At 39.1% G+C, this 26,936-nt stretch overlaps 1 protein-coding gene and 1 pseudogene across 1 annotated transcript in view; both read right to left on the reverse strand.

Annotated features, from left to right (window-relative positions):
* CD109 (CD109 molecule) overlaps nt 1–26,936 on the reverse strand; it is a 147,053-nt gene that overhangs the window by 15,875 nt on the left and 104,242 nt on the right. Inside the window, exons 23-29 of the mRNA XM_003926323.4 lie at nt 21,701–21,877; nt 9,117–9,198; nt 7,019–7,247; nt 5,838–6,003; nt 3,930–4,120; nt 2,436–2,591; nt 1,313–1,378 (exon numbers count right to left, since the gene is read on the reverse strand). Of these exons, the coding sequence (XP_003926372.3) occupies nt 1,313–1,378; nt 2,436–2,591; nt 3,930–4,120; nt 5,838–6,003; nt 7,019–7,247; nt 9,117–9,198; nt 21,701–21,877 (1,067 nt within the window). The remainder of the gene's footprint in view (nt 1–1,312; nt 1,379–2,435; nt 2,592–3,929; nt 4,121–5,837; nt 6,004–7,018; nt 7,248–9,116; nt 9,199–21,700; nt 21,878–26,936) is intronic.
* On the reverse strand, nt 22,615–26,921 carry LOC101050204 (coiled-coil-helix-coiled-coil-helix domain-containing protein 2 pseudogene; annotated as a pseudogene).

A 26,936-nucleotide genomic window follows, 5' to 3' on the forward strand; every position in this document is an offset into this window, starting at 1 on the left:
TTCCTGCAGTCTTTGTTAGTAAAGACCAAAACAAATTATTCACTGTCTCTTTCTGTCCTTTTCACTGAATACCATTCCTTTTCACTGTGATCATTTTTATTTCCTTTCTTTTTTTTTTTTTTTGAGACAGAATCTCGCTCCATTGCCAGGCTGGAGTGCAGTGGCGCAATCTCAGCTCACTGCAACCTCCACCTCCCGGGTTCAAGCAATTCTCCTGCGTCAGCCTCCCAAGTATCTGGGACTACAGGCGCGCACCACCACGCCCAGCTAATTTTTGCATTTTTAGTAGAGACAGGGTTTCACCACGTTGGCCAGGATGGTCTCAATTTCTTGACCTCATGATCCGCCCGCCTTGGCCTCCCAAAGTGCTGGGATTACAGGTGTGAATCACCGCACCCAGCCGATCATTTTTCCTTTAGTTTTTAAAAAAAAAGGTTTACTGTGTTCTGAGCATCATACAAAATAATCTTAGAATTATTTGGAAGTTTCTAAATTATACCTGCTTAGCAAGGTATACCTGCCGTAATCACCAAGTATACCTGTTCTCTCAACTAGAATGATTGTAATAGTTTTCCAAAAAGTACTTCATCTCCATAATAGCCTTTTTTTAACTTTTTCAGTTAAGTGTTTCAGTGTTTTTACTTGTTTGTTTCTGCCCAAGCACACAACCATTTCTGGTCCTATTAGTATTATCTTGGGGTTCTAATGACATGATTTTAAAGTTTTCAAGATTTTTATGTATTCTTTTGCATAATGATTATTTTATTCAGTATTTTTCATCCTACTTTCATTTTCTTGTAGCTCCTGCTGCACCATACCAATATAAATTTCTTTAGATTTTTCTTCCTATACCATAGCACTGAACATAATTATGCTCTAATTGTTATATTTACTATTATATAAGATTTTACATTAAAGGAACATAATTCCTCCCTTCAAGTCAATAATTCTACCATGTTGACAATAATTCTACCATATTATCAGATGAATATTAAGAAATTGTAAGTAAAACACATGTTTGTTATCAGGAATCACATTGGAGGATTTTTAACCCTCACTTCAAAAAGCAAATAATCTCCAAGAAATATTTTTCAAATAGAAAATCAGTCTGTATAATTGCTCTCTACTCACTGACTGGCAACATCTCTAACACTTTTTATTAAAGACAGTGATATATCTTTTTAAGTCATAGATGTATATCATTAAGAACTATATTCAAGTTACCTAAGTTAAAGACTTATCAAAGCCCCAAATCAAATAATTATTATAAAAAGTCATATTTAACTTCAAAAAAATAAGCATTGTTACATACCTGACAAATAGCAAATCCAAAACCACTTGCAGAAATATTAACTGCAGTTGGCTGTGCCACAGCAAGCTGAATCAAGGTGAAAAAAAAAGTGAATGAAGCTAATTTTCCATATGTAGAGCCTTCCAAGCAGCAAAACAGATCAGCCCTATCCCTCATTAGGAGCAGAAGCAATCACTGACAGCACTAAGAGCTTTGCACTGTCTCACATACCAAAAGCTATGAGTCAAACAGGTAAGCAAGGTGATGGCAGGAAAAGTGCACTCTCTAAGCTCCCTCACTTCTGCCCATGGGAGGGCACATTAGTGCTATTTACAAGTCTGTCCTCCTGTTGGGGTTGAAACATAAAAGACAAGAAACTAAAGTCATCTCCGTCCCCTGACCTCCCTTAATCAGGGCCTACTTCCCTGGCTTTCCTAGAAGTACAATAACATATTGTCTATGACTGTGACTAACTTTATTGCTTCTTTTCCTTTATCATCACCACTCTTCCTCACTTTCCAGAACTGAAGTTATCACTTTCATCCATTGTACTCAACCTCCCCCAAAATTGACCACGGGAATAAAGTTAAAAACTAGCATATTCTTTTCTTCCAGTTAAAGTAAGAATTCTACTACCAGTTCTATCAATTCTCCTAAGAAGACATGTGGAACAGCTGAAAGAGCATGGCCTTTGGAATAATGAGTTCAAATGCTAGCTCTACTGTTCCTAGTAACATGATCTTGAGCAAGTCACTTAACCTCTCTCAGCCTCAGTTTTATCACATGCACGATGGGGATAAACGTACTTACTTCTTAGAGTTACTTTGAGAAGTAAATGCGATAGCATATGTAAAGTGATCTAGCATAGTGCCTGTGAAGAATAGAAACTCAGCAGGTTTCTATGTTCATTCCTTTCCCAATGTTACATTGCCCATGTTTTCTCCTGTTCCACCAATCTTTCCAAAGTTCCCCACGCTTCCAGAGCTCCGCAAATTCAACCAAAGGGGGGCACCACTCTTCCCTACTCCTCTACGGAGCTCTGGAAACAAGTCTTTGTTAAAATCAACAGATTACAAACAAAGCAGTACTCCAGCATAAAGAATCATCGACACAGATTTTTAAATAAACTGCCTCTTGTCCACACCTCTGCTGTCTGAAGGAGTAAGCGGTTGTGTGTGTCAATCCGAAAGTTTACAGGACTTGGTGAGCTAGGCCCCATCACGGTCACTTGGATATTGGTCCTTTCTGTATTCATTAGGGCTGCAAATTCAGAAAGAGCCTTTAAAGCCACAATGGTATCCTGTTGAGGGAAGAAAAACATTTGTGCATACAAGTATAAACCAAGGTCTTCAAAGAGTAAATTTAGTAGCGTTTTGTTGTTGTGCATTCATCCACCTTCCTTCAGAGTGGAATGCTCCCTGACTCATATTTGAATCTCCTTGGCCTAGAGTACAGGAGAGGCTCAGAAAATGTTTGCTAAAATGTTTCATAGTTTTCAGTGTACAAGTCTTACTTATTTTTGTCAGATTAATCCCTAAATAGTTCACATTTTGTGCTATTTTGATTTGAGTTTCCATTGCTCATATATAGATACAATGGATTTCTGTACATTGATTTTTTTATCCCACAATGTTGCTAAACTCACTTGTTAATTCTAGTAGCATTTTTGCAGATTGGAATTTTGCACATAAATGATCATATTATCAGTAAATTAAAAGTGTCAGTTTTTCCTTTCCAAAAAAAGAAAAGAAAATAGAAAAATTAGCTGTATGGAACTGAGCATCTACTCTTATATCAGTTACCACAGATGAAAAATGGCAAATGTAGATGGGGAACTGATTTATTCCATACAAATATCAGATTTAAAGTTCATAATAATGAAGAGAAAAATATTAAAATTGGTGAATTTAGCCTTTGGCTTAAGTTACTAAACTTTGAAACTGCCAAGTAATTTTATAAAATCAAGGAAAATATGCAACCATACACTTCCAGATATATATATGGCAGGTATACCTGCTTAGCAAGGTATACCTGCCGTACTCACCAAGTATACCTGTTCTCTCAACTAGAATGATTGTAATAGTTTTCCAAAAAGTACTTCATCTCCATAATAGCCTTTTTTTAACTTTTTCAGTTAAGTGTTTCAGTGTTTTTACTTGTTTGTTTCTACCCAAGCACACAACCATTTCTGGTCCTATTAGTATTATCTTGGGGTTCTAATGAGATGATTTTAAAGTTCTCAAGATTTTTATGTATTCTTTTGCATAATGATTATTTTATTCAGTATTTTTCATCCTACTTTCATTTTCTTTCATTTTCATATATATATGTGTGTGTGTGTGTGTGTATATATATATGTGTATATATGTGTATATATACATATATAATATTACATATATGTGTATATATATGCATATATATACACATATACATATAGTATATAGTATACAGTTTACTATAATACTAATGTACATATAATGTATATTAGTATTACTATAATACATATATATGTAATATTATGATGCATATAAATACTATAATACATATATATGTAATATTAGTATTATAGTATTTAAACTATATACTATAGTTTAAAGGGAATAGTTTAAAGGGAAAAAAAAAAACTCTCATCTCTCACCTGAGTAGATGCAAAACCACCCAAACTATTTCTTTGCCTGCTTAGCCACCTCATAATTGGGATTCCCTCAGAAGCCTGAAATTGCAAGAAATGTGAGAGCAGTGCATAGGCTGCAACTTCAATATCCAGGGAGCGTGGCTGCCAGGAGTCAGAAAGTTTGGACTCTGATGACACCCAGAATTGCATGCCTCCTGCAAGAGAAAAGTAATAACGTTCTGATCATTTATTGAGAAAAATTATATTTTATACCATTAAATATTCCTACTCTGGTCCAAGCTGTACTTAACTAGCATAAATATATATATACACACATTTGTATACAGGTATTTATTTATGCCAAACATGTATTTACTTATCTCACACACACACACACACACATATACATATGCACACATGTACAAGTATGTCACTTTTTTTAACTATTACAAGTTAAGCATAGCTTATCCTAAACACTTGGGGCCAGAAATGTGTCCAACTTCTGATTTGTTTAAATTGTTGGAATATTTACAGAATACATACATTCCTAAATCTAAAATGCTTGAAAATCCGAAACTTTTTGAGCACTGACATGATACTCAAAGGAAATGCTCATTGGAGCATTTTGGATTTCAGATTTTTGGATTAGGGATGCTCAACCTATATACTTACATATTTTCATCCTTTTCCCACTGCCTACATTTGAGGATGCTTTGATGAAAATAGTTTTCCTACGAGAAATTCCATATGTTTGGCTCAAGACTAACTATTAAAAAAAGGAAATTTTAATATATTCCAGAAGAGAACATACATTACTTATCTGACCAGGCCATCCCCAAAATGTTGTAGTACACATTGAAAAGAATCCTATTCTGGGAATCTGCCATCAACTAGCTCTAATATTCTGGAAAGAATCTTCCATTTTTATTATCTGAAGGTTGATGTTAGAGGTTTGAGGTTCAAGCCTCCAAGAAAAAAATTAGGAACTCCAACCAACTCAACAACCTTCCTAGAGATAACTCTGCTCTATCCCCCAGAGGACTACCCTACTTGGTGCCCTCTCTCAAATATTACTATTTAGATAATGATTACACTTAGGTGGAATATTAAATAACTACCACTTAGCCAAGCAGACAAGAAGAAAAAAATGTCAAAGACTGCTTGAGCCTCTATGCAATAATCTTCTAGTCCCCAGCTTTGGAACAGGTAACAAGAATTCAATCTAAGTTATTATTAATACAATATTTTTTACAGTCTCAGAAGCCTCTAAACACTTTCTACAATTATCCCTTCTTGAATTAACAGAAGTTGGAATCACTAGACATCATCTTATTTCTGCCCACCCATTCCCATCTCTCTCTTACACACCCCTAGATTGTTGTCCACTTTATATACACAATGCACATAATCCACTTACTAGCAGCATTTTTTGGGATTCACATTTCTTTCCATTAGCATTTCTTTTAGTTCCTATTTTTGAGCACTTGCTATGTAGCAGCATTGCACATTATCTCATTTAATCCTCACAGCAACTCTAAAATAGGTGTTATTCCCACTTTACAGTTGGGAAAACTGAACCTCATAAAGGTAAGGTACAAAACCAGAATTTGAAGCTAAGTCTCTCCAGAACCCAAGGTCTTAGCAAACTACAAAGCTGCCAGATCAGAAATGGTATCAGACACTCAAAGGGTAACTGACATTGGGCATGACATATCTAAAATAAAGAGATATCTGAGCCCTGAAATTCTGGAGAAAAAAGCCCTGGGGAGAGACCAGAAGCATTATGGCCATGTCAGGCCCATCCTGATCTCACTGTGTTTTACTTTTCATCAAAAGATGCATAAATCAATTTCAAAACTGACTAAAAATTTTTCTCATGTAAGTTATCTATTTCATAATGCATAACAACCTCAAATGGGCCTGGCACATTACCTTCTTCTTCTGCTCTCCAAGTCAGCATATTCAAAGCTTCCTTTGCTTTAGGACTCCCCACCGAGGACAATGCATACGTTATAAGAGCTAGAGTATAATTGTCTAAAATTTCTCTGCTGAATTCAGACTCCAAGAAATTGATAGACTCTTGCACATCAATGTTAGGCTTGGAAGAAAAAAAGGATATTTTTTACTATTCAAAGTAACCCACTATCACATATTGAAACAAAAAGTACTTTGAAACATTTGTTTAAAAAATAAGTTCAGCATCTATGTAGTACCTGACCTTGTCCTAGGAAACAAAAATCAACCATAATCATTGACATTTAAAGATTTGCCATGCATTTTTAAAATAATACTGTTTTTCAGTTTTTATAAGTAAACACATGTCATTCCTTAGAAGAAAAAAGTAGAGCTTTTGCCAGTGTTTCTCCCACTTGGTATCATAAACGCAGACAAGGACAGCAAGCTCCCCGAGAAACATATTTCTTATATTTGATCTCTGGTATTGCGTCTCTAAGTTTAGGAAAAGTTTAGCTTCTACAAGCCTAGTAGTAGAAAAGGAAAATAGTGGGGGGCCTAATAAAGAGAAAGAATGGCTTTGGTGATCTCATAAAATACAGTAAGCAGTAAGCAGTAAAGGCACCAATCACCAGGATAGCTCTGGAGCCAACTTCAGCTCATCAGCATTACCTTGCCATGCATACTTATTCTCATCCAGGCATCCATGCCCATTCAACACACGTTTCAGGGTATGGGTGTTCTCAACACTAAATTAACAGACATTGTAACTCTTCCATGACGTTTTAGAAATAAAAAATCCTTCACAACCTAAACTGGCTAGAACACATTGTCAAATTCTAAATAATTTTCTTTCCTCTCAGAAATTAACTTTCCCAATGATAAAACATGTATTGACTTATCTTACCAATAGCAAGTAAAATACATACATTCAAAAGCGTTTCGGTAATTTTCTTAATTACTCTGAAAAAGTGGGTTAATGTTTTTATCCTCAGATTTTGGAACATGGCCATAAATGCAAGCAAAAAGGTACTTAAATTCAAATTTCACATGTGTTGTAAAATTGCAACTTTTTAAGTTTCCACATATATATTTGAGCCATTAAGACCTACCCTCCTTGAATTTCCCATCTTTCATTTATTAAATTAAAGATGAAATACCTGATACTTTCTATATCCCAGGAGAGAAGTCACAATATAGGCTGTAAGTGTTACTGGACTTTTATTGCCACCTTGAAGCTCACTATGAATCACTCTTCCTGGCTCCCAAAATTCACCATTGGATTTCTGACGTCCTTTAAGCCAAGTGTATGTTCTGTGTAACACATTCTGATCAATATCTATGTAAGGATCAGCTTCAAGGAAACATCTTAAAACAAAAGCTGACAACCTTTATGAAAAGGGGGGAAAAATCACATAAAATATACTTTATAAGGTCCACCAAATAACACTGAGCAAGCAAAACAACAACACTTTTTCCCCCATCAGAAGATTCACCAAAGGGAGAATCAATGAAGATGGAACAAAGGAAAGAGAAACAGTAAACAGACAAGGTAAGCAACTCTCTCTAGCAGGCAGACCTCGTTTCCACTTGAGCGTGACCAAGAAATGCCATGTTGACTCAAAAATAGCAGATTTAGAAAGGAATTTAGAAATTACTTAATCCAGCCCATTATTTTGCAGACTGAGAATTTGACAGTCCAAGAGAGTTAAACAAATTGTCCAAGGTTATTCATCTTTGGGTTGTTCTAGATATTTACCAAAGAAGAGCTCAAACACACTTCACTCAGCCCCATAGCTGTGGATGAAGAATGTATACATAGTTCACAAGCAAACTGTAGTACTTCAAGTGGGGGAAATGATATTTTTCTCTCCTATAGGACAGGAGTTGGCCAACTGCGACCTATGGGCCAAATCTGCCTGGCCCAGATGTGGGCCTCAGGCCAAATATACCCCAGGGCCTGTTTATGCGGGCACCACCCCCGCCCCCACCTGCCAACACCACCACCTTAAGAATGGTTTTTAAAAGGATAAAGAAAAGAAAAGAAAAAAAAAAAAAAAAAAAAAAAAAAAAAAAGACGGGAAAGAAAGATGGAGGAGAGGCAGGAAAAGGGAAGAGCACACAACAGAGACACTATGTGGCTGGAAATGCCTGAAATACTTACACTCTGACCCTTTACAGAAAAGTTTGCCAGTCCCTGCTACACAACACTATACTGAGGTAAAAAGAACATCAAGCAATAAAACACTGAAAGCTTTCTATTTATGGTTCTATATCCTGACTCAGGCCAAAGGAAAATTTGAAGCAGATCCGTTTCATGTTATATAAGGTTTTGTGGGGTAAACATTACTAATATTCAATAACATCCAGTTCTGTTTTACTTTGGTTACACAGAAGAATTCACTTTCCTGCCCCATTGAGGTTAGGCATAGTCATGTGACCAGCTCTGAGGAGGATAAAATGAATAGAAATGACACACTCAGGACAAAGACTCTAATTGCCAGTGCTATATACTCCAGCCTCCTCTTTCCAGGCTGCGGAAAACGGGGACCCTCCTATTCAGATGTGGACACACTGGCAGCTGCAGAGCCCCCTGCTGACCACAATGGAAATGCGGCATGAGCAAGAAATCCCTCCACTGTGAACTGCTTAGATTGAGCAGGTTGGTTGTTACCACAGCACTCCTACTCTATCCTGATTGATACAGTGAGTCAATCTTTTTCTGAGTAAAATAGAAAATTAAAGATAGGTACAAGAAGAGAGATTAATCATCCAAAATCAGCCACATTGAGATTCCAGTCTGAAGGAAACTGGCTGTTCATACTTAATTCCACGACTGTTCTTCACACACGCAAAAAAAAAAAAAAAAAAATCTTAAAGAAACTGCATTGGCTGCATTAACACAACACTTGTATTAGTTATGGAAGATTAAGAAAAAAAGCTGTGTCACAATCACCCAGCATTTCTAACTGATTTTATCAGCTGCACCATCGTCATAAAGTATTTTTATTGCGATTTTTCCACAAACACACAAAAGAGGATTTATAACTTATCTTTTCTAAATAAAAACATTTGATTTGTTAATGTTTAAAAATAATACTTTAAAAACAGAATTTCTTTTTAAAGCCAGACTAAGGGAAAAAAGCAGCCTTCCAGTCTACAATATATAGAGATATATCTGTCAATTTCATGGCTATTGTGACCTAGAGAAAGCCCATTTCCATGACACAGATTTGTTCAGTTGGCAAAGACACTTACCAAGTGCTCCCAGAAGGGTCATCATTCCCAAAAGCACTGAAAGAGCCATCTTCCCTCTGATAAAGAAGTTCTCTCTGGTAACCTAAAGACCCAAAAATGGACAGATACTCAAAATCAAAATAACAATTAACTTACAATGGATGAAAGTTTCTAATTATGACTTCATGTTGAGGAAATATGGGAGAGAGGGGGAAAAAAGAAATCAAACCAAGAGCTAATATTGAGTGCTTTCTATTTTAAGTGCTGCTGAAACTTTAAAATGCCGGGACTTTTCAAGCAGAATGTATAAAATAAAAAACTTTGCTATCCCGGCCAGGCACAGTGGCTCACAACTGTAATCCCAGCATTTTGGGAGGCCAAGGCAGGTGGATTACCTGAAGTCAAGAGTCCAAAACCAGCCTGATCAACATGGTGAAATGCCATCTCTACTAAAAATACAAAAAATTAGCCAGGCATGGTGGCCCATGTCTGTAATCCCAGCTACTCAGGAGGCTGAGGCAGGAGAATCACTTGAACCTAAGAGGCAGAGGTTGCAGTGAGCTGAGATCGTGCAATTGCACTCCAGCCTAGTCAAAAAGAGTGAAATTCTGTCTCAAAAAAAAGTGATATCCCTGGCCGGGCACGGTGGCTCAAGCCTGTAATCCCAGCACTTTGGGAGGCCGAGGCGGGTGGATCACGAGGTCAAGAGATTGAGACCATCCTGGTCAACATGGTGAAACCCCGTCTCTACTAAAAATACAAAAAAATAGCTGGGCATGGTGGCGCGTGCCTGTAATCCCAGCTACTCAGGAGGTTGAGGCAGGAGAATTGCTTGAACCCAGGAGGCAGAGGTTGCGGTGAGCTGAGATCGCGCCATTGCACTCCAGCCTAGGTAACAAGAGCGAAACTCCGTCTCAAAAAAAAAAAAGTGATATCCCAAATTAAAGTAAATTAAAAGATCACTATGGCATTGATACTTCTAGCCATTCAAAAGCAAGCAAATTAAAGGCAGATTTTTTATTTAACTCTCTAGAGTTCACCTTAATGGTTTCAATGCTTAGTCATCTAGAATTGTTTGCTCACAAGAAAAATACTATGTAGGGTATCATTAATTAAAGTTTAAGGCCAAAACAGAAAATAAAAATATATTCTATTCTTAGACCAGTAATAGAAAGGAGGAAATGCTACATAAGCTAAGACAATCGCTTCTAAATTTTTTGGCCGTGGCCAACTGAGGTAAACCAAAAAACCAACTTGCCTGCCATAGATGCTATAACATCTGACATAGATGCTATTATTATTCTCTTTTTTACAGATAATGAGACTGAAACTCAGAGGATACAGACACCAGGTACAAGGTCATACAGTTGACAGGGAGTGAAGTTGGGAATTAGCCAAGGTCTCACTGGCTCCAAGGCCACTGGCTCCTAGTAAATAACAGAGCTCTTCCAATGATTACATGTGATAAACTTTAGATTTGAGTATCTAAGTTACCCACCAATTCCACGTTTCCACTAACACACACACACACACACACACACACACACACACACACATATATATATATATATATATATATATATATATATATATATATATATACTTAGTGGTGGCAATGAAGTAGCATTACAGAAGTAAATTCGGGCGGGGGTTAAGGCTCATGTATCTGCATTAATAAAAGCAGATGTGTCAAATTTGCCAATAGTTACAAATAATGATTGCTAATAAAAAGCAGATGTTTTATATTTGCAAAGCAATGCATACAGATCTCAAAAACCAGTGTGAGAACTCGTGAGCCAAACACTAAAGGATTCCCCAAACAACCCACAGTAAACTAACTTGCTAAAAATGAAGTTAAGATAGCAATAACTTATCACTTAAAAGCAAGCATTAGCAGAAACATTTCCAGCTCAAGGCATTATCAATGACTCTGTGATAGCCAAAAAGCCTTCCAAAAATTACAGGGTTCTACTATTAGCAGGTGAGGGGACACAGCCTGAGCTTTGCAGCACAGCCAAGACAAAGCCTGGCAACTATATTCATTTGTGAAATGTTGAAATCATTCCCCAGTAAACTCTAGTAATAAACAAATTTGACTTTATGAATACCATATTTTAGAAGCATTCATAAGTATAAATAATATTCATATTTGACTAACTAAACATAAGCATTAATGGTTTGAAATTACAGTTCATGTGCTCTTACCATCAAGTCTCAAACTTTTCTCCCTGAGTCTTTCCAAAAGAAACTTTAGCTCTGAGTATCTAAGTTACAATAAAACAAAATGTGTAAAGAAAAAATACCCAAGAAACTCTGTTTCATGGTGATATTTAAGACTTACAGTAAAAGAAATATAAACATTTAAAGTGATGACAGAACTTTGCTTAATTTGAAGAAGGGAGCATTAGATTATATTCTTTATGTATAATAATTAGCCAGCTTTGATTAAGCAGTCACTAGATGTCAGGAACTGTTCAAAGTCCTCAGGTAATTCTCACAAGAACCCTCTGACATAGATGCTATTATTATTCCCCTTTTTACAGGTAATGAGACTGAAACTCAAAGGATACAGACACCAGGTGCAAGGTCACACGGCTCACAAGGAGTGAAGCTGGGAATTAGCCAAGGTCTCACTGGCTCCAAGGCCACTGTCTCCTAGTAAATCACAGAGCTCTTCCAGTGATTAAACACGATAAAAGAAGAAAAGTCCTCAGTAAAGTACCTTTTACATGGCAAGCTCTCAACAAACATTAGGCATTACTCTCTAATATAGGTGTAGGGGAAGGCTTTCTAAGCACCACATGCAATAAACTAAAAAAATTGATGCATTTGACTGTTTTTTAAAAGTCTTTAAACTGTTCCAAGGCAAAACACACTATAAGCAAGGCTTACCAAACAAATAAATTAAAATAACGTATTTGCAACATATGGATAAATAGCTAATACCAGCATTACGTAATTTGTATTTATATGTTATTACATACATGTATACACATATAAAGAACTTTTTTAAATTTAGGGTAAAGGATGAAAAGTCCTATAGAAGTAAGTGAATAAAAGACAAAACAGGTAAGTCACAAAAGACAAAAATATGAAGACAAATTATAATACAGAAAACATGTTTAACTTCATAATAGGAGAAACTCAAACCTACGCTGAGATACCACTTCTCTCCCATCAAATTAGCATTAAGATTCAAAAGTTAGACCACTCCTTCTGCTGGGTGAGCTGCAGGAACACCAGCACTGATCCACTGCTGGAGGGAATTCAGAAGGGTACAGCTACCATGTAGGGGAATGTCTTTACCCTTTGACCCAGTAATCGCAGTTCTAGGAATCTACCCTGAAGATACAACTCAAACAAGACAAAAATATACATGCAGAGGATTATTCATTACAGCATTATTTGTCATTGTAACATAATGGAAACAACCTTAGTGTCCAACAACTGGAGACTGATTGACTATGGTACATATGTATGATGGAGTACTATGTAACTGTGAAAAAAGAATGAGGAATAGCTCTGTCAACTGAGGCAGAGTAACTTCCTGCATATACTGTTAAGTGAAAAAGGCAAAGTTAAAACAGTACGTATAGTACTTACTATCTTCTGTATAATAAAAAGAGGAAATGAGGCCGGGCACCAAGGTTCATGCCTGTAATACCAGCATTTTGGGAGGCCAAGGCAAGTGGATCACTTGAGCCCAGGAGTTTGAGACCAGACTGGGCAACATGACAAAAGCCTGTCTCTACTAAAAATACAAAAAAAAAAAAAATTAGCATGGTGACACACACCTGTCATTCCAGCTGTTCAGGAAGCTGAGGCAGGAGAATCACCTGAGCCCAGGAAGTCAGGGCTGCAGTGGGTCGTGATTGTGCCACTGCACTCTAGCCTGGGCAAAGGGAGAGGCCCATTTTTTAGCAAAAGGAGAGAAAGAAAAGAAAAACTAGAAACTAATGAAGTAAGTAGGCTACTGATACAGTTGATATATTTGTCCCCACACAAAACTCATGTTGCATTATAATCCACAATGTTGGAAGTAAGGCCCAGTGGGAGGTCATTGAATCTTGGTGCTGTCCTTGAGATAGTGAGTGAGTCCTTGCAAGATCTGGTCATTTAACAGTGTGTGGCATCACCCCCCCCAATACTGCCTCTCTTGTTCCTGTTTTCACCATGTGATATGCCTGCTCCCTCTTCGCCTTCTGCCACAGTTGTAAGCTTCCTGACACCTTCCTAAAGGAAATGCCAGTGCCATGCTTCCTGCACACCCTGCAGAATTATGAGCCAATTAAACTTCTTTTCTTATGAATTACCCAGCCTCAGGTAATTCTTTACAATAACGCAAGAACAGCCTGATACAGTTACCATCAAGGGGTAGAGAGCAAGAAAAGAGGAAGAAGAGGCCCTCTTTTGAATATACTTCTCAAAATAAGTTAGTCTTTTGGAAGCATGTTAATGTTCTCCATGATCAAAACATAAACAAAAGTGGAAAAAATTAAATGATAAGTATTATCACTACTCTAGTTTTTTATCATGTTTTAGTTTTCACATAACCTTTCTTTTTCTTTTTGTGCTATCCCTCGCTTATCCCCCAAACCCTTGCTACCCCTCCCCTGTTCACCCACCCCAACAGGCCCCAGTGTGTGATGTTCCCCTCCCTGCGTCCATGTCTTCTCTTTCCCAACCCCCACTTATGAGTGAGAACATGTGGTATTTGGTTTTCTGTTCTTGTGTCAGTTTGCTGAGAATGATGGTTTCCAGCTTCACCCATGTCCCTACAAAGGACATGAACTCATCCTTTTTTATGGCTGTGTAGTGTATATGTGCCACATTTTCTTTATCCAGTCTATTATTGATGGGCGTTTGGGTTGGTTCCAAGTCTTTGCTATTGTGAACAGTGCCACAATAAACATATGTGTGCATGTGTCTTTACAATAGAATAATTTATAATCCTTTTGGTATATACCCAGTAATGGATTACTAGGTCAAATGGAATTTCTAGTTCTAGAGCCTTGAGGAATTGCCACACTGTCTTCCACAATGGTTGAACTAATTTACACCAGCTTCCCTTTGTACCTCTGGTAGAATTCAGCTGAGTTTTCACAAAACCTTTAAAAATGCAGTATATTAGTTCATTTTTCAGAGGCATCCAGGGATCACAGAGAAGCAAAGCAATTAATGTTCACAAAAGAAATCAGCAAGAGTGCAGGACATTCTCCCTCAATTTTCAGTTAAGTACTAAATTCTCCAGAGAGCCAGAGTTTAACTATGAACTCAATCTAAGAAAAAAGAGGAAAAGGAAAGAAGAGAGGAGAAGGAAAGGAGAGGGAAGAAGAAAAAAGAAAAGAGATTTGAGGCTCTCAATCCCTACAGGAGGTACTTTTTGTGACAGAAAGACCAACCTCGAGGAGAGGACCATGTGCTTCCAAGCCCCCAGATCACATCAACAACGGCAGTTCCAAGTATGACATATTGTGAAACCAGTCAGAGATGAGATCATGGAGATGAGATCAGTGCTTAAAGAAATTACCCCTCAGGTGGCTGACGTCCAACATTCCCCACTAATGTCAACAACTAGCACCATTCTTCCACTAGAGGCAGCCAGCCCAGAGCAGACGAGGCCACAGACAATCACCAGTTCTGCAGCGAATTTCTTCAGCAGGTTTACGTAACACTGAGAATCCAAACCACCAGCTCTGCTACCAGGGAAAAGTAAAGGAGAAATTCTGAACCTACAGAGAACGTGTATGTCTCCTTCTGGGAGTCTCCTGTGAGGTTTCCTTCCTCATCTTAAACCGGCATGCATCGTTGTGGATCCCTCGGCTGTTTGTCCCCCAAAGCATCCCAGTGTATCAGGCCTAATTTCCATTCCACAAACAAAACAGGGCCAGGCACAGTGGCTCACACCTGTAATCCTAGCACGTTGGGAAGCCAAAGTGGGTGGATCAACTGAGGTCAGGACTTTGAGACCAGCCTGGCTAACACGGTGAAGCCCTGTCTCTACTAAAAATACAAATATTAGCCAGATGTGGTGGCATGCACCTGTAGTCCCAGATACTTTGGAGGCTGAAGCAGAAGAATCGCTTGAACCTGGGAGGCAGAAGTTGCAGTGAGCCGAGATCACAGCATTGCACTCCAGACTGGACAACAGAGCAAGACTCCATCTCAAAAAAAAAAAAAAAAAGAAAGAAAGAAAAAGAAAACAGGACACTGATGACTCATCCATAATGCTCACAACAGCTCAGTGTTCCGGTGCAGCCATCTAAGTTGGAGACCTTTTAGCACAATAGCCGATAAAGGCAAAAACACAGCTTTCTCCAAAAGTTTATGAAGAAATAGGAGTATCACCTTTAAGTTAATCATTTTAAGAACAACTCTTGACTTTGAAACGTAATCATATAGAACATTCATAGACTTCCGAAAATCGAAATGCAGAAGAAGTACTGAGGTTATTAGGATAAAACCCTGTGAGCCCTTCATAAAGGGCCAGATAAGATATATCCTGTTCTGGGTTATGAATTTTCTTTGGAATAACCATGAATGTATTTCAGAATTTATGATAGTAAAGATAAAAATATTGTTCACAAACACATAAAAAGCAACAATCCGAACATAGTTTGACTTGATTTACCTCGTGTCAAAATTATATGTAAATAAAGGAAGTAAAATCGGCTTCAAGCATTTCCTCTACTAATAAGATGACTTTAAAAATTCTCTGGATTAAAAGAAATCATTATGAACTTGCTTACTTTCTATGACATGAAATGGAAAGTGAGAATATCACAGCTTGTTTAAGCTATTTTTTAAGCTATTGCCACTAGCCATACTTGTGACCAATGGCAACATCTACATTCTGAAGCCTTCTTTCTCTTGTTTTTACTTCAGTGGAGGAAATATGTTTTCAACTAGACTTGGTCTGCGTTTTACTTTAAAAAACTGAAGTGCAGGCACTATGATTTAAATATCTTAGGAAAACAAATGGTTTAAATTTTGAATTAACAGGTTCAGGATTTCCAGTCCTTATCAAAAACAGTTTTCACGTTATGGTTCCGTTTTTCTTTTTGACAGCAAAGGCACTTCATTCAATGATGTAGCTGTCGTTTTGACCAACAAAACAGTGGCTTAGGTTACAGGGCTCCCTGGCCAAGCATGATTTAAGTAAAACAATGCGCTGTTCATAAATGACATTTAAATAATATAATCATGACTCATGCCGAAGCCACTTTGATTTCTTAAAAAATAAAAACAACTACGGTATATTTAAAGGACTTTGGCAAACGTGATGGCAAAAGAAAAAAGAGAGTCTCTGAAATGAGACACTGATTTTGTAATGAAAAGCATTTTACCAAAAAGCTTTTGTGTACTACTTTGAAACATAATTTAGTTCAGCATGTGAGATGATGTCTTTTTGGGGAGCTCTGCTGTGCTGACTTTCATCAGCCACTTCACCAGCTCAAAGAGTAGCACATGGAAATCACTGGTCACATTTCTTAGCTTCTAAGAGAATTCCAAGGCCAGCCAGACCCATTAGTGCCCAGAAATCATCACACTACCCTGTGGCACTTCAGATTCAGAGATCTTCTGGACCCAATATCCACACTAGGATGATAAACCTAAAGTCCATAGAAGTTAATATTGGTAATAAGTCATTCGCCCATTCTGGATTTATTGAGATGCTCACATAGCTATACAATGAAGATCAACCATGGCCCCCACTGTCACAGAGCTCCCCCTCTAAATCTAGGGACAGATGTCAGACAGGATAATTTTAAGCAGTGTTAAGTGAAGAAATAAAATGGAGTAGTACAAGTTAGAGTTATTAAGTGGTCGGGGAAGGCCGCTCTGAGGCAAACACCACCTGAATGATGAAAAGGAGCAGCGATGGAAAGATCCAGGGGGAAAGCATGTCAGGAGACGGAAGAGCAAGCCTCATGTCCCTGAAGCAGCATGGAGCTCACAGTGTTCCAGACACAGCCAGTTCCAGATGAGACTAAGGAGGGAGGTCAAGCCAGATCACCCAGAATCCAGTAGGCTGAGGCCGGGAGCCCACTGCAGGATCGCCAGCAAGCAAGTGACAGGATCGTGATGTCTTCACAGATCCCTTTTATGTAATATGAAGAATGCACTGAAGTGGAGGGAACACAGAAAAAGAGAAACTACTCAGGAAGTCGTTGGAGTAGTCCAGGTGAGCGACAGTGCTGTGTGAATGGAACAATTAGCAGTGGGATGGAGAGAAATAGAAGAATTTCATATTGGGTTTTAGAGGGAGAATGGACAGAATCTGTTTGCTGACATTAACCCCTAACTCCCTAGTTAGAGGCAACTAATCCTACTATAACTGATACTCTCTGTGTGCTTACTATGTTCTGAATAAAATGCTCACATTTCTCACTGTCTCCTCCAAACAACCCCACCAAGTGAGTGCCTGTATTATCCCTGTCTTCCAGGTGAGAAAACCAAGCCTTGGAGAGGCTAAGGACCTGGCCCAAGGCGGGAGCCAGGACTCCAGCCCAGGTCTGACTGCCTCTACAGCCAGTGCTATGCCCCGATCTACTTCCTCTCAAGGGGAAACTCACTTACAGCTGCAGCGCTCCGCGTTCTCAACTCTTGAGAGGACTACCTGGCATTTAGAGAACAATGCTTTTTTGCACTCCGGCCACTCTGCACCTTCTAACAACCAACAAATGTGAGGAGGGATCTCGGGCAATCATAAGAGATCTTCACTGGGTTACTTTGAAAAACTGCAGTTTGGCCACCTACCTGACCAGGACTGACCTAAGGGGCCAGCACTGCTTTGGGAAAACAACAGATGCTGAGGATTTTGGACCATTCATTTTGCAGGACAGCAGCTGGTCTGCAGCCAAAGTATCTAGGACACATACTGAAATTTTTTTTTTTTTTTGAGACGGAGTTTCGCTCTTGTTACCCAGGCTGGAGTGCAATGGCGCGATCTCAGCTCACCGCAACCTCCGCCTCCTGGGTTCAGGCAATTCTCCTGTCTCAGCCTCCTGAGTAGCTGGGATTACAGGCACGCACCACCATGCCCAGCTAACTTTTTGTATTTTTAGTAGAGACGGGGTTTCACCATGTTGACCAGGATAGTCTTGATCTCTTGACCTCGTGATCCACCTGCCTCAGCCTCCCAAAGTGCTGGGATTACAGGCTTGAGCCACTGCACCCGGCCCTCCATACTGAAATTATTTTTAAGGAATGAGTTTTCATTGCTTTAATGTTTCAAGCTATGTAAAATTAATCCTATCTTTTTAAAGCATTAATATTTGATTAGCCAAAGTTACAGTTCATAAAAGCATATAAAAATATGGAATTATGAGGTATTTTCTAAAATATTTTACCTTATTTTATTAAAATATCTCAAAGAATGTATACCAAATTATAAAGCACCAGTCTAAATCCATTGTAGTTTCTACTTGAAACCAGACAAACTAAATCTTACAAATTGGAAACTTGTTTTCAAAAGGTACAAAGTTCAACATGATAATCCCAAATAATTTTTACTTATCTCCTTAATTACAGCCATTACGCCAATGTGTAAAGATCTTATTTGTTTTTAGCATGGCACACAATATACCACAGAAACCATTTGGTACCACTTAAAATAGGTTATTCTTGCATGTGTATATTTAAAACACTACCAATCCACAAATGTGTATTAACGAGGATAATTTTACATAGGCAATTCTATACAGGAAATTCCAACTGCTAGATCTCTGCCAATTTCCCAGAAGACCTAACCACCTGCTGCATTTCAGGGCCGGCCATAGTGTCTGCAAGGTCCGGCCCTAATCTAAGGGAAGATACATCACGATGTCATTCCCCACATCAGAACTCAGGCCACACCCACCCTCATTCCAAACCCTGGTCTCCCTTGGTTTGTGGCCTCATACACTGCATTGTTCCTGATCTTCAACCCCTTGAATCCTACTCAGCCGGTGTCTGTGCCATCCTATCCCAGGGAGATCTTTGGACACTGATTCCAGCTCATCTACTTAAATCCAACACCTTACTGCTCACTTCAGTCTAATCCAACAACCCATATTCTGACCTTTGGTGCCTCCTTCCCTGCGGGACTCCATGTTCCTCCTTTACTATTTTATCAGAACCTCCAATGAGACTTTGTACATGGTGGTGATACTCAAGCATCCTGCCCCAGTTCCTGGTCCTTTCCATCATACCCCATTGCTTCTCACAACCTGAGAACCTCGCAGATTAGAATTATCCCATAGCATGCTGAGGAACAAGGTAGACTCTGGAGCCAGATCACCTGGGGAAAACCATGGGTAAATTATTTAACCTCTCTGCACCTCAATTTCCTCATCTGTAAAATGGAAATAGTAACAGTACACCTACAGTTTTTGTGAGAATTAAATGAAACATGCATAAAACATTTATACAGAGTTAGTGACTATTACTGTCATTACATAGATTTACAGAGAATAAACAGGTCTCTACACAATAAGGGAGGCTAGAAGAAACACTAACATGAGTTTTCTAATTCTCCTGTGGAGAAATTAGTAAACAATAGTGTGCCTCTACTTTGAATTTAATCCATTTGTCATTAAAAAAAATAGAAGTAGGAGGTACTGAACCATATTTTTCTTAGATTATAATGAATTCTTAATCAGTTTGTGTGAGCCCTTCTAATCCTCATGAGTTTGATGGACAGAATATATCATACAAATTGTGCACAGAGAAAAACTCAGCCTCAGAGAGTTTGTGCTAGAGGTCCACTGATAAGGAAATGCTAAAACTGAGACTGTAACTTTTGGTTGGCTTTGGAGTATTTCAGAAAATCAAATTTACTACTATTATTAAACATGTTTCACAACTCTTTGTTTCCTCCAAAGTGTGGATGTCAAGAGCATAGGCTGAGTCCAAATCCCAGCTCTATATGACTACATGACCCCAGGCAAGCTAGCTAACTTTTCCACACCTCAGCTCGCTCATCTGCAAAAAACAGGAGCATGCTAATACAAATTGTGAGCCTTCAATGAGGTATGAGATGTTAAGTGCTTAGAACACTGCCTGCCAGATAGTACACACTCAACTCACGTTAAACTGCTGTTATTAACAAGTTACCAGAACAAAGGATCTGGTGCCTGTGAACAGTTTCTACCTTTCAAGGCATCAGGATACAATCTCCGCTAGCATGGCATTTCCTCAGGGTCCAGCAGGTCCTCCTCATTCAAACATTTCTCTCTTAACCCCTATCTGCTTGACATTTTAAATGCACCAAGAAGGTCTCCCCCACACAGCACTGCGTTTGTTTACATACAAACCAACCTCTCCACTGAGCAGCGAATTCATTAAGAAGAGAGGCTGCAATGAACATTCGTGTGCATGTGTCCTTATAATAGAACAATTTATAATCCTTTGGATATATACCCAGTAATGGGATTGCTGCGTCAAATGGAAATTCTATTTCTAGATCCTTGAGGAATCACCACACTGTCTTCCACAATGGTTGAACTAGTTTACACTCCCACCAACAGCGTAAAAGTGTTCCTATTTCTCCACATCCTCTCCAGCATCTCGTCTCCAGATTTTTTAATGATCGCCATTCTAACTGGCATAAGATGGTATCTCAACATAGTTTTGATTTGCATTTGTCTAATGACCAGTGATGATGAGCATTTTTTCATATGTTTGTTGGCCTCATATATGTCTTCTTTTGCAAAGTGTCTATTCATATCTTTCACCCAATAGCAAAGACTTGGAACCAACACAAATGCCCATCGATGATAAACTGGACAGGGAAAATGCGGCACATATACACCATGGAATACTACTCAGCCATAAAACACGATGAGTTCATGTTCTTTGTAGGGAGATGGATTAACCTGGAAACCATCATTCTCAACAAACTGACACAAGAGCAGAAAATCAAACACCGCATGTTCTCACTCATAGGCAGGTATTAAATAATGAGAACACATGGACACAGGGAGGGGAGCATCACACACTGGGGTCTGTTGGGGGGAACTAGGGGAGGGACAGTGGGAGGTGGGGAGTTGGGGAGGGATAACATGGGGAGAAATGCCAGATATAGGTGATCGGGAGGAAGGCAGCAAACCACATTGCCATGTATGTACCAATGCAACAATCCTGCATGTTCTTCACATGTACCCCAAAACCTAAAACACAATAATATATATATATATATATATATATATACATATATATATATATATAAAGAGAGAGGCTCTGGCTCCCTCTCTTTTCTTGGCACTAGAACTGATCCTGGCACTAAGAGACACTCCACAAATGCATAAATAATGAATGAATAAGTGTTCCTCTAGATTTTTAAGGAGTTTTAAATTTCAGACCCCTTAGTATAATAAAACCCCCTCCAGAAACTAACTCTTAAGCCATTACTAACAAACATCTTAGCAGCCATGAGTGAACAGTTTGCTAAAGGAACAGTAACGGCTTTTCAGTGTTTGTACTTCCTGCACATGTCAACACCATGTAGCCCATCACCTACCTGAGACAAAATCCATCTATTTGAAATATGGTCTAAAGTGAACCCTACCTGAAAAAAAAACACAAATTTTTTACAAACAAATGTAGGTCTCTAAAATGCTTACCTTGCCTCATAAATGAAAGAGCTTTTTCTTTCAAATTATCTGTCAGTTGTTTCTTTTTAGTCAGGTAATCCAAAATGTAAATATTTGGAGCAAAATTTATCATGTTCTGTTCACCACAGCCATAGGGCATCCGAATCAGTGAGGCTAAGCCATTGATGGAAGGACCGAGAACATCTCCTGAAAGCAGAAGACATGAAATTCATCCAGTAAATATTCAGTAACTACCACCTGCTGGTGGCAGAGACTTCCACTGAGTACAAAAGGCCTCTGTCATTGAAGCAGTATGATTATTCCCCTGCTTAGAACAGAGTTGAAACTTTACATCAAGCTTTTAGGAAGACTGGTCAAAAAATAACAAAGCTCTGGTACTGAACTTGCAAATCATGTGGTTAAAAAGGACATTTCTAGCTCAGTTAAAGCTTACACCATAAATTAGGCAAAAAATAACTTTTTAAAAAATATTTTTTTAAATGTAAGGAATTGATTAGTAGGACACTATCACTTATACAGGAAAGAAATGTTTTGAATAGTAGTATTCTTCACACAAACAAAATTTTATTCTTATTTCTTACTAATATACCACAAGCAGTTGAGAAATAATTTTAAAAAAAAGGGGGGGGGGGCCAGGCGCAGTGCCTTATGGTGGTAATCCCAGCACTTTGGGAGGCCGAGGCGGGCAGATAACAAGGTTAGAAGTTTGAGACCAGCCTGGCCAACACAGTGAAACCCCATCTCTACTAAAAATACAAAAATTAGCTGGGTGTGGTGGCAGGCACCTGTAATCCCAGCTACTTGGGAGGCTGAGGCAGAAGAATCACTTGAACCCAGGAGGCAGAGGTTTCACTGAGCCAAGATCACGCCACTGCACTCCAGCCTGGGTGACAGAGCTAGACTCCACCTCAAAAAAAAAAAAAAAAAAAAAAAAGAAGATTGTAGTGTTTTCCAATGTGCTCTATTTAGCAAAAACAAATATAAGCATTTCTAATTCCTAAAAGGATTAGGAATACTCTTCAAAGTCAGCAATCTAAAATTAAATAAAATACATCCTTTAAAAAAAACCCTCTACCCACATCCTAACACCACAACTCACAGAAAGTAGTAAAAATTCAGAAATATGAAGCCTGAGTTCTAATTTTGGTCCTTCCATTGTTAAGGTGTATACATAAGAGTATCTTTCTACGTAGTTTATTTTGAAAACTTATACAATGCCAAGTCCAAATACTTAGTGAAAATGTGATCCTAAAAAATGAATATTAAAAAGGTGGGGAAAAGCCTGTTTCATATGAATAGGCTGAAGCTGTGCCAGCATAGCTTAAACTTTAGATGTGAATACAAAGAAATAGAGGTTTATTGCTACCACTGCAGGTTATATGTTTCATATTCAAAGTGAACATAAACTTAGACTCTCAAAGTTCAAAGAAGCAAGCTAAAATTTGTACATTCTGGGCTACAAAATAGATCTTTTTTAAAAAATGTGAAAATAAACCTTGAAAATTCATTCTTTTTTTGGAAGAAAATCACTTTATTCTAATTAACTCACAAAGAATAAAATCATAACAGCTAGTTTAAGGAAGCCACACAAACATCTGACCAGCTCCAAATTCTACAGAGTAAGAACACCCCCTTCCATTTCAATTCTGAAGCAAGGAAGCTAGGAAGGACAGGAGAGGTTTAACTCATGGCTACACTTTACATCTTCACTATTAATTAAATTTTTATATTAGGTTGGTTATGAGAGCTGGTTTTCCATTTCTCTAGTTTGAACTTCTTGATTAGGCCAATCCGTTTGCAAGTCGGCACTGTTTCAGCACCTCACTGAAACCCTCACAGAGCTTGATGTCACCCTGGTTCTGGGCACACTCCAAGAACTGTTTGATCTCACAGAAGCAAGGCTGCTGCTGCTGTGCCGGCTGGCTTCCCTGAGGCTCCTGGTAAGTGATGTCAGGCCTTGCAGGCTCAGGACCACTTCCTCCACTGAAGCCCCCAGTAATGGCATGGCCCAGTGTGTGCCCCACAGCAGAGCCCACAGCCACGCCAGCTGCAGTGGTTGCCATCTGGGACAGCAGACCTGGCTGCCGGGGCGCAGCAGCCTGAGAGCCAACTGCAGACGGGGGTGCTGCTGCTGGTGGCTGAGCGGCTGGTGCTGGCCTGGGAGCAGCTCTCATCTGAGGGGCCCGGCTGGCTGGAGGGGCCATGCGGGAGGTTCGGCTTCGGCTTCCACGCGGCATCCTAGCGACGGGGCTGCTCGGCCTTTAGACGCTCGGCCTTTAGACGTGCAAGGACCAGGGAAGGGCGCAGCAGCTTCTCGAAAATCCATTCTTTACATCAAGCATAAAAATTAAGCCTCGAGGTATTTCCATGACCATAGATAGAATTGGTCCTATGTAAGGAGTGGTAGTATATATGTAAAATGCCAGGCTCCTTCCTTCTGTGTATATGTGTGCGTGTGCGTGCAAATGCGTACGCATGTGTGTGTGTGTAGTGCATCGCCCAGCATCCCAACACTGTAGGAGATGCTTAATCAGAATTTATTCCCCTAAATAGAGAGCTTATTTAATTCCTTTTAAGAATTGGCCAGGCACAGTGGTGCACACCTGCAGTCCCAGCGATGCAAGGGGCTGACACAGGAGGACTGCGTGAGCTCAGAAATTCAAGTCTAGCCTGGCGCACACATAGCTAAGCCCTGTCTCTTTCCCCAAAAAAGAAAAATTATATCTAACTCTCCAAATAAAGTCATCTGCCTACAGATTGGTTGTTTGGGTCATAATGGAAAGCATTACACCTGCTGGTGAAATATAAAAGAACTATAAAAAAGTGTTTTAGGTCCTGCCACCTTAAAGATCCAACAAACTATTAGATGTCCTTAATTATACCTTAAAGATCCAACAAACTATTAGATGTCATTAATTACACCTTAAAGATCTAACAAACTATTAGATGTCATTAATTAAACCGTTTTCTTCAGTTATTTGTAAAGCACGCTATATAAACAAACCATTTGTGATGGTTAATTTTGTGTGTCAACTTAAGTGGGCCATGGGGTTCCTAGATTCAGTATTGTTTCTGGGTGTCTGTGAGGGTATTTCTAGACATTAGCATTTGAACTGGTGGACTGGGTCCAGCAGATTGTCCTCCCAGTGTGTGTGGACACCATTCAAGGGGAAAGCCTGAATAGACAAAAGCTTGAGGAAGGAGGAATCACCGCTTTTTTTCCTGACTCACTACTTAAGCTGAGATACCTCATCTCGTCTTCTCCTAGGACTGGGATTTCAGCTCCCCTGGTTCACAGTCAGGTGAATTATACTACTGACTTTCCTGGGTCTCCAGCTTGCAAAAGCAGACCATTGGACTTCTCAGCCTCCATAATTGCATGAGCCAATTCCTCATAACAAATCTCCTCTTATATATAAGTATCTCCTATTGGTTCTGTTTCTCTGGAGAACCCTGACTAACAACACCATTTGTGTAGACATTATGTTTAATTAAAAAGTACCTATAGGCCAGCTCAATGGCTCATGCCTGTAATCCCAGCACTTTGGGAGGCCAAGGTGGGCAAATCACCTTAGGTCAGGAGTTTGAGATCAGCCTGGCCAACATGGTGAAATCCCATTTCTACTGAAAATATAAAAAATTAGCCAGGCATCGTGACACACAGCTGTAGTCCCAGCTTCATGGGAGGCTGAGGTACAAGAATCACTTGAACCCAGAAAGTGAAGGTTGTAGTTCACTTTCTGCACTTCAGTCCACCACTGCACTTCACCCTGGGCTACAGAGAGAGACTTTGTCTCAAAAAAAAAAAAAAAAAAAAAAAAAAAAGCACTTTTAGCATGGAAAATTATAGTTAATAACAAGAGTACTGTACATTTCAAAATTGCTAAGAGAGGCTGAGCGCCGTGGCTCACACCTGTAATCCCAGCACTTTGGGAGGCAAAGGAGGATGGATCACCCGGGGTCAGGGATTTGAATTTGAGACCACCCTGGCCAACATGGTGAAATACCATCTCTACTAAAAATACAAACATTAGCTGGGCATCGTGGCACATGCCTGTAATCCCAGCTACTCAGAAGGATGAGGCAGGAGACTCACTTGAACCCCAAGAGGCAGAGGTTGCAGTGAGCCAAGATCCTGCCACTGTACTCTAGCCTTTGACAGAGAGAGACTCTGTCAAAAAAAAAAAAAAATTGCTAAGAGAGTAAATTTCAAATGTTCCCCCCCCCCCAACAAAAAACAGTTAAGTATTTGAGGTGATTAATACATTAACCAGCTTGATTTAATTATTCCATATTGTATTCATAAATGATAATATCACTTTGTATTCCACAAATTTACACAACTATAAATTGTCAATTTTTGAAAAGTACTTTTATGTTATGGAAAGCAACTAGGAAAGGTGACTCAAGTCAGTGGGTAACTTCCTACTGTAAGGGTTCCTCATATCCTGCACAGAGAACTGCTCTAGGCAGTAGTACTCAACCTCTGATTACCTGAATCACTTGTGAAAGCTTTTTAAGATATACATGACCAAGTCATAGCCCAAGCAATTCTGACTTAGTAGGGTTAGAGTAGAGCCCAGATGTTTGTGTATTTACAGAGCTCCTTAGAAGATTCTGATATTCACCAGTGGTGGAGAGCCACAGAAGCCAGAAGCTCTGCTCTTAGGAATAATCCCTTTCTCCAGCCACGGTAGAGTGAGGCCTTGCCACTCAAAGTATGGTCTGGAAGCCAAAACTATCACCAACATCTAGGACCTTGTTAGAAATGCAGATTCCCAGGCCCTGCTCCAGACCTACTAAACCAGAATTTGCTTTTAAACAAGACTCCCGGGTGATTCTTACGCACAATGAAGACTGAGAAGAACTAGTCTATGATACATAATCTTCCAGCCTTCATAATATAATCATTGGGGCCAACTAAAAAAATGTTTTTTATTGTACTTTAGGTTCTGGGGTACATGTGCAGATCATGCAGAATTGTTGCATAGGTACACACATGGCAAGGTGGTTTCCTGCCTCCGTCCCCGCATCACATCATCCTGATACCAAAACCCAGCAGAGACTCAATGATAAAAGAAAACTTCAGGCCAATATCCAACTTATGGAAGATGCAAAAATCTTCAATAAAATACTGGCAAACCAACTAAAAATTTTTGAAATCTCTTCTCATTAGGACTCAATAAGAAAATACATCTTTAAGGAACAACATATATGATCAGACACAATGAAACCAACAGATGGT

Source organism: Saimiri boliviensis, chromosome 4 (genome assembly GCF_048565385.1).
Source record: "Saimiri boliviensis isolate mSaiBol1 chromosome 4, mSaiBol1.pri, whole genome shotgun sequence".
Classification (NCBI taxonomy): Eukaryota; Metazoa; Chordata; class Mammalia; order Primates; family Cebidae; genus Saimiri; species Saimiri boliviensis.